This window comes from Podarcis liolepis, assembly GCF_965112155.1.
Source record: "Podarcis liolepis genome assembly, chromosome: 16".
NCBI lineage: Eukaryota > Metazoa > Chordata > Lepidosauria > Squamata > Lacertidae > Podarcis > Podarcis liolepis.
This window is the reverse complement of record NC_139567.1, coordinates 35,332,129-35,344,273: the sequence shown is the minus strand read 5'-3', so window position 1 is coordinate 35,344,273 and position 12,145 is coordinate 35,332,129. Positions and strand designations below refer to the sequence as shown.

The 12,145-nt window shown below is 45.5% G+C and overlaps 2 protein-coding genes across 6 annotated transcripts in view; one reads left to right on the top strand and one right to left on the bottom strand.

Moving 5' to 3' along the window:
• GTF2IRD1 (GTF2I repeat domain containing 1) overlaps positions 1 to 12,145 on the bottom strand; it is a 1,520,245-nt gene that overhangs the window by 69,745 nt on the left and 1,438,355 nt on the right. The gene's annotated exons all lie outside the window — the stretch shown is intronic.
• The window catches only part of CALN1 (calneuron 1), a 138,052-nt gene that overhangs the window by 33,765 nt on the left and 92,142 nt on the right, over positions 1 to 12,145 (top strand). For 2 of the 5 annotated variants that reach the window (XM_083479667.1, XM_083479668.1), the window contains one exon: positions 2,729 to 2,937. In XM_083479667.1, the coding sequence (XP_083335793.1) occupies positions 2,804 to 2,937 (134 nt within the window). In that variant the 5' untranslated portion in view covers positions 2,729 to 2,803. Of the gene's footprint in view, positions 1 to 2,728; positions 2,938 to 9,799; positions 10,464 to 10,507; positions 10,609 to 11,939; positions 11,959 to 12,145 lie in introns of those variants that run through there. The other 3 variants (XM_083479670.1, XM_083479671.1, XM_083479669.1) reach the window with 3 other exon arrangements.

Genomic DNA, 12,145 nt, shown 5'->3' with positions numbered 1-12,145 from the left:
GTCATTTGTATGATATACACACTTTCCAGCAGTCTATGTCTTTTTATATGTATTACGCCGCTGACTAACTGTCTTGCAAAATTCAGAGAAGCACAAATTTTGATGAAAGGTTGTGTTTTGGTTTCTGCATTGTTTCAGAAAATGTGAGTTAGGTTGGTTAGCCTTTAAATGGGAAAGGAATCATCATCATCATCATCATCATCATCATCATCATCCTCTTCCTGGGATACAACTTGGAGGTGGTGCAGTCAGGGAAATATTTTATCTTAGCTCTCTTGTTGAGCACCCAAGGGCCCCAATGCCATGAAGGAATGTTCATCCAACCATCTTTATTGATAGGTCTATGCAAATTTGGACCAGGATGCCTGAAAAATAATCTCACCTGTCATATACCCAGTCAATCACTGTGTCCTGCATATGAGGGCCTCTTGCAGACACCATCTTATCAGGAGTTTCTTTCGTTCTTTTTTAGCACAATGTAGAAATCAGACCTTTAGTGTTGTGGATAGTTGGAATTCCCTCCGCTTGGGTATTAGGCAGGTACCATCTCTGTTTTCTTTTCATCATCTATTGAAGACCTTCTTCTTCTAAGAAGTCTTTTAAGACAAGATCTTTCACAGCTTGCCTCTATATTGGAATTGTTTTTAATGGTTTTTTATTGTTTCCATCACTTGTTGTTTGCTGCCCTCGGTTCCTTTGGGAGGAAAGGCGAGATATAAAATTAACAAATAAATAAATCAAGTATTGTTCTCTCCAGGTTCAGAGGCAATGTGCCAATGCATAGACCTCATGGATGTTCATTAGCATGTTAGTGCAAATATCTCCTAATCTGCACATTTTTATAAGCAATTTAAATATACATATTTTTGCAAAGCAGTCCCCCCCCCAAAATAATGTATTTTTGTACGTTGTCTTCATGAATACAGGTAATTTTAAAATGCACTTTCATAATACTTGGCTGGAGAATCTCATTGCAAAATTTGGAGCAGCACGAATTTTGAAGGATGTCTGTGTTTCAGCTTGCGTATTCTTTCAGAAAGTGTGAATTAGGTAAATTCACATTTAAATATGAACCAAAGTGATTTCTCTCTTGTCCCTACCAAAGGATAATAGTTGCTGGAGGGGACACACAGTGATGAAGAGTCATTACATTTGTTCATTGCCTATAATCTTTCACAGAGGCATTTGGGATTCAACAGAGTCTTCTGTTAAGCATGGAGCAGTCACAGAAATATAGACACACCACGTAGGCTAATAACTGTGAAAGCATATATAAAAGAATAATGATATCATTCAAAAGGTAGAAATAAATCTATTAGAGTTCATATATACAATGTAACAGACTAGTGGCAGAGAACGTTCAAGATAGGCACCAGAGGTCAGCCTCACAATGGTTATTCAAAGGTTTCAACAGAAGACGTCCCAAAAGTCTCAAGGACAGTGTTTCCGGAATTGTGCTGGTCCTGAGGGTTAACCGTGCGGTGAGGTCCGAGTTCAGTCCGAGGTCAAGGCTGCGGTATGGAGGCTGTCCGTCAAAGCTGAAGCTGGGTCCAAGGCAGGGAGTCGGGTGAGGTCAGGAACTCTGGCAGAAGAGCAGGACAGGGTGCAGGCAGGAACAGGCTACCAACAATGTTGCTCCTACAACCTGGGACTGGGGCTGACTGGCTTTTATTTGCCCCGAGGCATAGGGCAGCCCCGGTCCACAGGTGAGCCGCCTCTCCTGGCCTGGAGGCGAGCACTCCTCTTGCGGGAACTTAGTTCCCTCTGCCTCTCTGCCCTGAGCCTCTGCAGCTCAGGAGAGGCTGGAGGGTTACCGGACCCAGAGGCAACCCCAGCTTCCCCTGATGTGGCTGAGAGTGGAGCACCTGCAGGCAATGGGTCCTCCATCACCTCAGGAGCCAGAGTAGACTCAGCTGGTGCCTGCACCTGAGGATTCATCACAGGTGAGGACCCTTTGGGCTCAAGTCCCAGCCCCAGCTCAGCTGGTTCTGAAGGCGGGGACTCCTGTGCAGGCTGGGATTCCTCAGGTTCAGCCTCCGAGTCCGAATCCCAGGCCATCCCAGGAATGATACTCCTGTTTCGTGATAGTCTTCATCAGCTGAAAATACAATACAAAGCATACAACCAATGAACGATAACAGAATTGATCTACCCACATACACATTGTATAATAAAACAGAATATACAAAACAAAGTGTATAAAGAAAGATATGTACCAAAAGTATAGAGGAGGAGGAGCAGCAGCAATAAGGCTTCCTCTTTAATGCTGAGGTACTACTGTGTCCCCCCCCCCCCGCTTTCTGGGAAGCCTGGGAAATGCAGCATTCCCAAGGCTCCCCCGGTTCCAAATTTCAGCACCAACTTCTGTTGTAATGAAGCTGGCACGACCTCTCCAAATGTGACATTTACAAAGCAAGCAAATAAAATGCCATTCCAGCAATAATTCCTTATGACTTGTAAATAGCTGAGGCCATATCCATAAATGTGGGCCATTTACAAACAAATATACTCTGGTAGCATCGAGCTTTTATGAGTCTCCAAACATCTGCTGCACAGTTGCAATGGTTCGCTCTCGTCCTGCTATTGCAAAGGAATTAATTGTTGTTGTTTTGTAAAGGAGGGGGTAGAGAAGGAGGGCAGCATGAATAATAAGGGGGGGTAGTTTATTTTAAATAAACTATAAACTGGTGCAAGCTGTGCAGTTAACTTCCCGTCTCATTTCTTTCAGAGTCGCGTTGCTGCCTTTGATGTTGTCCTGAAACACTTGAACTTCTCCCGGGAACAGCCACCTTTCTTCTGCCCAATGAGGCTGACAGCACAACATGGAGAGGGTCAGCCCAAACCAGAGGAGGACCAAAGGGAAGACTCTCCCACTTCCAATGAGAGGATACTGGAAGATTGTTTGCAGAGAAACAGAGAGCTGGAATTTTCCAACTGGTTAGTTTCATGATTTGTTTTCTCTTTCTTGAGATTCTAATGATAACCCACCCACCCACCCCAAAGCAAATCACTCTACAGGGAGACAAAGCAAAAAAGGCAGTGGAGGCTAGTCCATTGGGGCAAATAGGATACTGTCTCCCACAAACTCAGTGTGTCACCAGCCAGCTATCGCCTGCCTGCCTGCTTGTTCCAGCCAGCAGGGCCAAAGTGAGCTGTCCATAGTTCTGACTTCCTTGACCCCCACTGAAAAAGGCACCATCATTATTATTTATTAAAGGCATTTGTAAACTGCTTAATTATGTGCATTTCTAATTGGTGCACATAAAAACAATCTGCAGAAAATGAGACAATAAAGCAAACAAAAAAAAAATTATAATAGAACCAAACGCTACCTTAAAATGCTTGCTGTAATGAGAGTATCTTAGTCATACACCTGCTGCTCAGCAAGGAGGGTTTCTGTCTTATTTCGGTTGGGAGGGAGTTCCACAGGCTTAGGCCCAGAACAATGAATGCACAGCTTCTAGCTGTTACGACTCATGCGTCTGAGAAATAGGAGGCCACTAACAGAGACTCTCTGTAAGACCTCAGAGAACAGGCAACAAAACTCTCAATGGCAGCATTCTCATCTGCAACCAGAAGGTTCCCTGTACATTCTTTTCCATAGAACTAAGTGGGAGAGAGCATTTAGGTGAGTACAAAGGAGCATTGATGGGCAATGACTAATTACTGATGCACTGCACAAGACCTTGGCAGAAAAAAAGCACCACACTATTATGAATGAATGAATGAAATAAATAATTCACTAACTAAAACAAAATCCACACAGAGAGAAAACCCCAACAGATATAAGATAAGCCATTCAGCAGCTCAGAATGATCATGTGATGCTCACTCAAACCAAGTCCAGCCTTGAAACCAAATATGCAATCTATGAGGCATCTTTCCTTAGAAGGATCCATTGTGATTTCCATATGGCATCTGAAGCTAAGACAACTGATGGCATGCCTTATTGTCTCCACCCCCATTGTTCAGCCCGGACACTGAGATCCAGCACCGAAGGCCTTCTGGCGGTTCCCTCATTGCGAGAAGTAAGGTTACAGGGAACCAGGCAGAGGGCCTTCTCGGTAGTGGCGCCTGCCCTATGGAACGCCCTCCCAGCAGATGTCAAAGCAATAAACAACTATTTTACTTTTAAAAGGCATCTGAAGGCAGCCCTCTTTAGGGAAGTTTTTAATGTTTGAAGCTGTACTGTTTTTAATATTCAGTTGGAAGCCGCCCAGAGTGGCTGGGGAAACCCAGCCAGATGAGCGGGGTATAAATAATAAATTATTATTATTATATTATTATAGGTCAGCTTCCAATCCATTTGTTGAAAACCAGAACTTGGCAATATATTCTTTGGAAGAAAGCAATGCCTTAAACCGATGATTTGGTGTGGTTTGCTTTCTCATTTGTTTATGTCCTATCTAATATCACAGCTGCCCAGCTTTGGTTGAAATAAGCTTGTGAAATGTTCTTCAGGATTTCACCCCACATTCTGGAGATTCAAATGAGCTGGTCTTGTTACCAAAGCAAATGTGTTCCATTTGGAATTCCCAGTTTTGCATAACTTTTAAATTTCTTAATTTGTTAGCATCTTGGTTTTCAGATCTTTCTGTTTCCTTCCTAACCCATAAGAGGCTCCAGTGTAGTTCACAACTGTTACAGTGTTGTGAAAATAAAAAAGGAGAATATTAAAACTACTATGAAACTCAACAAAATTAAAACAGACCACCGAGTCAAACATACCATTAAAACATTTATAATTTAAAAAAATGTTTTGATTGCCCATAAAAGCCATCAATGAAGTCCAAACTATCCTTAGGGGGAGTTTCACAGCTAAGGTGCTGCCACCAAGAAGTCCCCATCTTCTGTTATCACTTGTCAAGACTTCTTCAGTGTCAGAACACTGAGCAGAATCTTGAGTGATAAATATACAGTATGTTTAGCTTGGATAGGAGACTGAGAGATGATAGCCATCATCGAATAGCTAAAGGGCTATCATGCATGGAAGATGGAACAAGCTTGTTTTTTCAGTAGTATTTAGAATGAGAGGGGCTGGAAACTGGTGTCAACATACTGATATACAGAGGATATATATTGGTGCACAGAGGTAACTGTTTTACTGTACTGCTTTCTACATGATGGTGTAAAAGATGGAGTGTGCAATATATTAGGATGACTCTTGAGTTGGAGGGCAAGGAGGGCATTCAGAAGAACCACGAATTCATGAGAGGTAAAGTGGCATCTGTAGAAGGCAACATAAATTGATTTCTGTAGTGCTTTGTGGTTCCTCGGTGATCCAGGTTTCAAAAAAAACAACCCAGTGCTGCAAACAAGCATTAGTTGAAAGAGAAAGTGATGCCTTTAAGCTTACCATAATGTCATGGCTCCAGGGTAGGTTGATGGGGGGGAAAGAGCAAACCATGAGCCAAGTGGGGGAGAGGGTATAGGGAGGGCTCCATTGTGACTGACAGGTCAAACCTGCAATCAGAGAGAACAATTTTACCTGGAAAGTAAAAACAAAAGCAAAAAAAAAAAACACCTTTTAATCCCCCCCCCAAAAAAAAAACCAACCTGGCAAAATCAGAACTTATGTCTCTAGTTCTGGGATCAGGAGAGCGGGAGGCAGAGCTGCTTCGCAACTGACAGGTCTGGCTTGTAATCAGAGGGGATGATTTACCAAGAATCAACCAATCCTAGAGCTTTGGGGACAAAGCAGCTTTGCAAAAGCAGAACATATGTCTCCAAGCTTAAGGACAGGGAGGGGAGAATGCAGAAGCAGAGCTTCATTGTGAGCAACAGGTCAAGCTCAAAATCGGTGGCAGTGATTTTATCCTATTTTGATGTTACGTTTGCAGATGTTTTAGGCTGTTTTAGATTCTATGTGAGAAATAACATGGGAAAATGATGGTGGTGATAGGATTTGCTTTCTGTGTAGTATTAATTGTTCTACCCATTCAAGAATCAACTTTAATGGCGCCCAGCACAAAAGACCCTCGGTCTATCTGCCAGTAATTTGCCAGGGTTTGTTCCTCGAGAGGCCAGTGTGACTGCAAATTTAATATTCCATCAAAATGGGGGAAATGTTATGCAGGGAAAAGCATCGTAATTGTGAAGAGCTGGGAGAGAGACAAAGCAGGCTCAGATGGACCGCAAGCCAAACTGGGCAGTCTATGAAATGCCACAAATCAAGATGGACTGGTTTCTGGAGCTTTGAATCAGGGTGTAGACCAAATCTTGCAGCTGATGCAGACCTCTCCCATGCTTATCAAAATCAAACTGTTTCAAAAAGATATGCTGGTTGATCCCACATCTCAAACAATGATTCGGTTTCCAGTAGGCTGCCAGAAAGACATTATGTTCTGTGTGTGTTTTCAAAGAGAAACCAGCTTGACATGTGCCCAACTGGTGTCCTGGAATGTAGCTGTTTTCCTGTGTCTAATCTAGCATTAGACACAGAAAAACAGAAGGAGGGGAGAATAAAGTTCTATTTATCACACTCCCAATTTACGTGCATTAATCACCTTGTTTTGATTTCAGCCGGGTGATCACTCCCCATTTACTCAGGTCAGATCCTGGGGATTTTTTTTTTTAAAAAAATACTTTAATCATTATGTGTGTGGTCCTTACACTACCAAATTTAGCAATCTCCCGGTGGTAAAATTCTAATATTTGACTGGATTAGAAGGAACAAATTTTACTTAGCAGTGTAACAGTTGGGTAGCAGTTGCTGCTACCCAGCTGTATACAAAACTGAAACTAGACAGATCTTCTCAGCTTCTTTTCTCTGCTGGTCTTGCCCAGAACTGATCCTGCCCTCCATCCAGCAAGGGAGCAGCTCTGCCATGTACAGAACCATTTCAGACCCTCCAAGTGTTCTGATTTCTCAGGGATAGTCCCAGAAATATACAAGCCATCCCAGTTTCTGTTTTGATCCAGGAATGTCCCATTTTCCCTTTTTCATCCCCTCCACATCTTGGAGAACAATTATAAGGTGTGTGTGTGTGTGTGTGTGTGTGTAGGTGCAAAAGCGGAGTCCTGTTTATACTGAAAATGAAATTCCTGCACCAAATGAAGGAAATGGTGATGGTGGCATACAAAGCCCTTCCAATAACTTTGAAGGAAAAGGTCACCAATCCACCTTAAATTCTTTAATTGAAATGCTTCGGCAGCCAGCCATTTCTTAGGAAACGCTTGCAGTGTTGATTCCTTTATTGTAAACGGGGCCTTATTTGGAAGTAAGCCCCACTGTATTCAATGGAGCTTACTCCCAGGTTATTGAGTAAAGATTGTGCAGACTTACACTGCAGTCTGAAGCATTTTTACTCAGAACTAAGTCCCACTGAGTTCAATAGGATTTACTTTCTGGCATGTTCCTGAACATTCTCACAGTTTCCATTAGTATTAGTACCATAGTACCTTGGGTTACAGATGCTTCAGGTTACAGACGCTTCAGGTTATAGATTCCACTAACCCAGAAATAGTACCTCAGGTTAAGAACTTTGCTTCAGGATGAGAACAGACATATTGCGGCGGCGGCGGCGTGGTGGCAGCAGGAGGCCCCATTAGCTAAAGTGGTACCTCAGGTTAAGAACAGTTTCAGGTTAAGAACGGACCTCCATAACCAATTAAGTTCTTAACCAGAGGTACCACTGTATTAGTATTCATATTAGTATTTTAGTATTAGTATTATATACCACCTTTTTCCCTGAGAGGGACGCAAGGCAACTTATAGCTACAATTTTATTTCATTCCCTTTATCTGCTGAAGATGTTGTACATGATCCCTTCCCTCACACATTTTTGCTTTACAACAATCCCGTCAGGTAGTTTTCATGGAGAAGCTTTAATTGGCTCAAGGTGACAGATGTATATGACATCTATGTGTGTGCAGAGATCAGATGCAGGAGGAGCTTCCTGCTGTAGAATAGAATGGCCCTATTTTCATCTGAGAAATGTTGGACAGCATGCCATTTCTAAATCACTTTAGTTCCTAGTCACATTGCAGGAATAAGTTATTGAGCCAAAAGTGTTGTCTGAAAGCAAATTATGCAGCAAGCTTGATGAAACTAAGTGGGTCTGGGCCTAATCACAAGCTGTAGTGGAACAGCATTTTCAGGACTATTCCTGGCTGGGTGGAACAATCATTTGCAGTCTAGGGATGGGAAGCTTACTGTGACAAGTAATGGCAGTGGTAGCTGTTCTATTTTGTAAATTATTATTTAACTACTAGCTGCATTGTTCAATGAAGTGAGAGTGACCCAGAGGGTGCCATTCTTCTGAACATCAAATGGGTTTCTACTTCCCCTCTCTCACACCTGGCGCTAACCTGGTGTCAGACATGGAATCCTCTAAGGATGAACCAGACACCCCACAGATCGAAGATCCTCAGGAGCAGGTAGGGTCTCTGACAGACAGTGCCCCTCTGGCAGTAGGGGCAGAGAACCTGTGGAGCTGTCAAAGGAAGAGGTGGAGCCATCTCTCAGCATTGGAGAACATGGGCACCAAAAAGTCTGGACCTAGACCAAAGAGAAATGAGGTACAGACGTTTTGGTGCCCATGTTCTCCAATGCTGAGAGATCAAAGAGTTAGCTCATGAGTAAGGGGTCTACATCTGCACTCAGTGGTTAGGAAAGGTTCCTTGCCTGAAACCTTGGAAAGCCACAGCCAATCAGTGCGGACAATGCTGAGTTACATGAATCAATGGTCTGCCTCGGTGTAAGTCGGCTTTCTATGTTTCTAAGCATGTGATGCAAAGTATTTTAGTTGTGAGACTCTGTCCAATGAGCCTGGACAGTTGCAGTTGAATCTCCAGTCTCGATTACAACAGTCTGTGAAGTCAATGAAGTCGTTATAGACATTCATAGGCTTGCACTGTATGCCATTTGTTTATTTGTTTGTTCTGCATTGGTTTCAAGAATAGACATGAGCTTGGCTGGAATATTCTCCAGAAGGAGCGGTACAAATAAGAACAAAAATAATAATACCATGGTTCAACGGGGAAGATGTTGGATCTTGGACTACAGGTTGCCTCTAGATGACTTCTTTATTGAGAATGATCCTGATTTGTTTGTGGGGAGGTTAGATGCATCAAGCAAGTAGCATCACACACTTTCCCCCACCACTTTCCGTATTGCAAAAAGTGTGACTGGTTTTTGGAAGGTGGAAGAGCAACCACCTTTACTTGCATGACTTGGGTTTCCCAAGAGGTGACTGAACCACGCCGCAACATAGCAATGGTCTGGAAGCACCCAGTGACTAATAGAAATCAGATTGCAACTACTAATCTCTTTGTTGGTGTACGTGTGTGTTTTCAAATCCTTTGGAATACGGGCAGCTGCCTTGGAGAAAGTCAGACCATCTGTCTATCTAGCACAGTATCACCTACACTGACTGGCTCTTCAGGAAGAGAGTCTCTCCCAACCCCACCTGGAGACACCAGGGGTCAAACATGAGACCTTCTGCATGCAAAGCAGATACTCTACTCATTGAGCTGCAGCCTTTCCCTAGAAGGATTCGTGGTCTGACTTGTCAGTACAGAGGCAGCTGACAATTGAGCGTTTCCAATTGAGCGTTTGCCCCATATACAGGGTCTCAATATACCTCAATAGCAACGCCTCTGGGTATCATATTGTTAGGTCTTTGAATCATAACATACAAAGCACAGAGGACATTCTCAGTCTTACCTGGAGATGCGGGGAGGGGAGGGGTCGGATCTGGCACCTTCTGCATGCAAAGCAGATGCCCTACCACTGAGCTACGACCCTCCCCTCCTTTTTCGCATTTCCGCAGAGGTTATGGGTGGGGGGATCTACAGACAAGGTTGGTGATTGATGCCTGGTAAGGAAGGGGTTACTGTGAGACCCCGGCGTCCAGGCACCACGAGGACCAGCCGTCTGCTTTTATTCCTCCTCTTCTGTGCTGGAGTTTTAGCGTGGGCGAGACGAGGCAGGAGGAGCTGGAAAGCGCGCACGCCGGGGGTGGGTGGGCTGTTTAGAACAGGATTTCTTTCCCCCTTTCCAGGCTTCCACGAAAAGGAGCTTGTGCTGGGTGGCTGAGCTGCCGTTGGGCAAAGGTGCGTCGCCGCTCCCCCCCCCCATCCCCACGGAAGCGGGTGGGGCCGGCGTCTGCCATGGCCACCTGCTGGGTAGATTTGTCCCGGAGCGCAGCGCGTTGGGGACCGGCCGGGCACCTGTGGGGACCAGCTGGGCGCACCTGAGCTGGAGCGAGTTGTGCGCCCCCTCCCTCCGTCCCCCGCTGCTGTCCCTCGGAAAAGGGAGGTTTTATGCGGAGCTTGCTGGAGACCCCCTGGGGGCCGGCGCGGGTTCTCTTTCTTTCTCTCCCTCGGGTGAGAGATCTGGGGCGGCGGAGAAAAGAAGGCAAGGAGAGACGCGGAGAAAGAGGGGGAAGCACGACGGAAGGGAGGACTGAGGAGGCGGCGGGATCCAGACCTGTAGGAGCAGCAGAGCCGCCTGCCTGGAAGGTAAGACCCAACCGCCCCCGCCCTGCTTTTCCTCCTCGGCGCACCGCCGCCGCCTGTGCGCGCAAGGCTCCTTCTCCAAACGTGCCCAAGAGAGCGCAGCGCACGGCGATGCTTTTCGCTCGGGCACGCGAGGACCGCGGTGGAGGTGAGCGAGCAGGTTGGCTTCGGGGGCTCGCGACGGCTCTAGGCAGCAGCAGCAGCAGCTGCTGCTGCTGTAGCTGCTTCTGAAGGACAGGCGAGGGTGGGAGAAATCCTGAAGAGGAGAGACCTGTTAGCGAGCAAAAGGCGCTGGAGAGGGTGGCGGAGGAGCGATGGAGTTGATCCGGCTTGGGTCTGCTGTGTCGGTGGCCGCTGACATTCTTCCCCTCCAGGGCTGGGTGTGAGCGGCGTCCTCGGAAGCAGAGCGAGAGCCGTTCTGTGGGTTTTGGTGACCGTGTGTGGTGTGGAAGATGCTTACATAAAATCAGCATGAGCAAGGAAGCCACAGCAAGCTGTTGGTTCTTCTGAAGGGGCCACAAGATTATCATAATAATAAAAAATCTGGAATGTGGTTCCTTTTCAGTGCCCCCGGGTTGCTTCCCATGTTGGTCCTACTCGGAGTAGACCATCTTGAAATGAATGGACCTAAGTTTGCCATGCCTGTTGAGTTCAATGGGTCTCCTCTGAGTAGGGAGAGAGCCCCCTTCTCTTTAGTGTGGCTTGAGCTTTGGGTTTAAGAGAAGGCTCTCTTCCAGAACTGGCATTCATCTTCTAGCGTTGGGAGGTTTTGCTCTTCAGGGAAAGGCTTAGGTGTCAGATAAAAAATGTACCCCTCAGATTTCTACCTTGGAAAGAGATTATTGTTCTTAAAACTGTGTCCTGGGTATAAGATGCTAGCAGAGGAATGAGGGACAGTAGTCACAGGAAGGGTTCATTCCTTATTTGGGAAGGGTGAGAGTGGTTGTATGGGGAAAGTGGTCTCCTCTACCTTCATGTACTCCTGCCTTTGTAGTCCTCTGTCTCTCTCTTCTATGTTTAGTTAATAAAAACATAATTGCTTAGGGCCTTGACTCTCTGGTAGATCACCTGTTTTGCTTGCAGAAAGGTCCGTGTTCATCCCCAGGCGGTTCCAGCTAGGGCTGGGACAGGAGAGCCACTGCCAGTCAGACTAAACAGATGGACCCACAACAAGCTAGATGGACCCAACTCAGTAGAAAGCAGGTTCTTATGTTCCTCACACACCAACATGTTTTCCCTGGGCAACCAGCTGCAGAGATCATCGGGTGGACCATAAGGAAAACAACAACAACAACATCTCAGTGTTGTCCTTTCTCTCACTCACTACCGCCCCTTCCATCCCTCTCAAATTTCCCTCCATGTCCAAGATGCACAGATTCTGCAGGACTGCAGGAGAGCTGAGGCTTCTCTCATAATGGAAACCTCGTTTGACTAGGGCTGAGCGCCCTGGGAAAGATGGTTGGGTTCCAAAAATAACTATGAAGTTGCTAAGCATCAGGTAGGTCCATTCAGGAGAAAACTGGGGGGGGGGTAAAGTGTGTAGTGTGATAATAGGCAGGAAAGGTGGAATATTAAGTAATCAACAGGATGTCAGGCTGCATGTCAATTTATGTATGTGTTTAAAGCTGGACGGGCCTTAATTTGTGCATAATGCAAAGACCCAAGAAAACATTACACAGAGACTT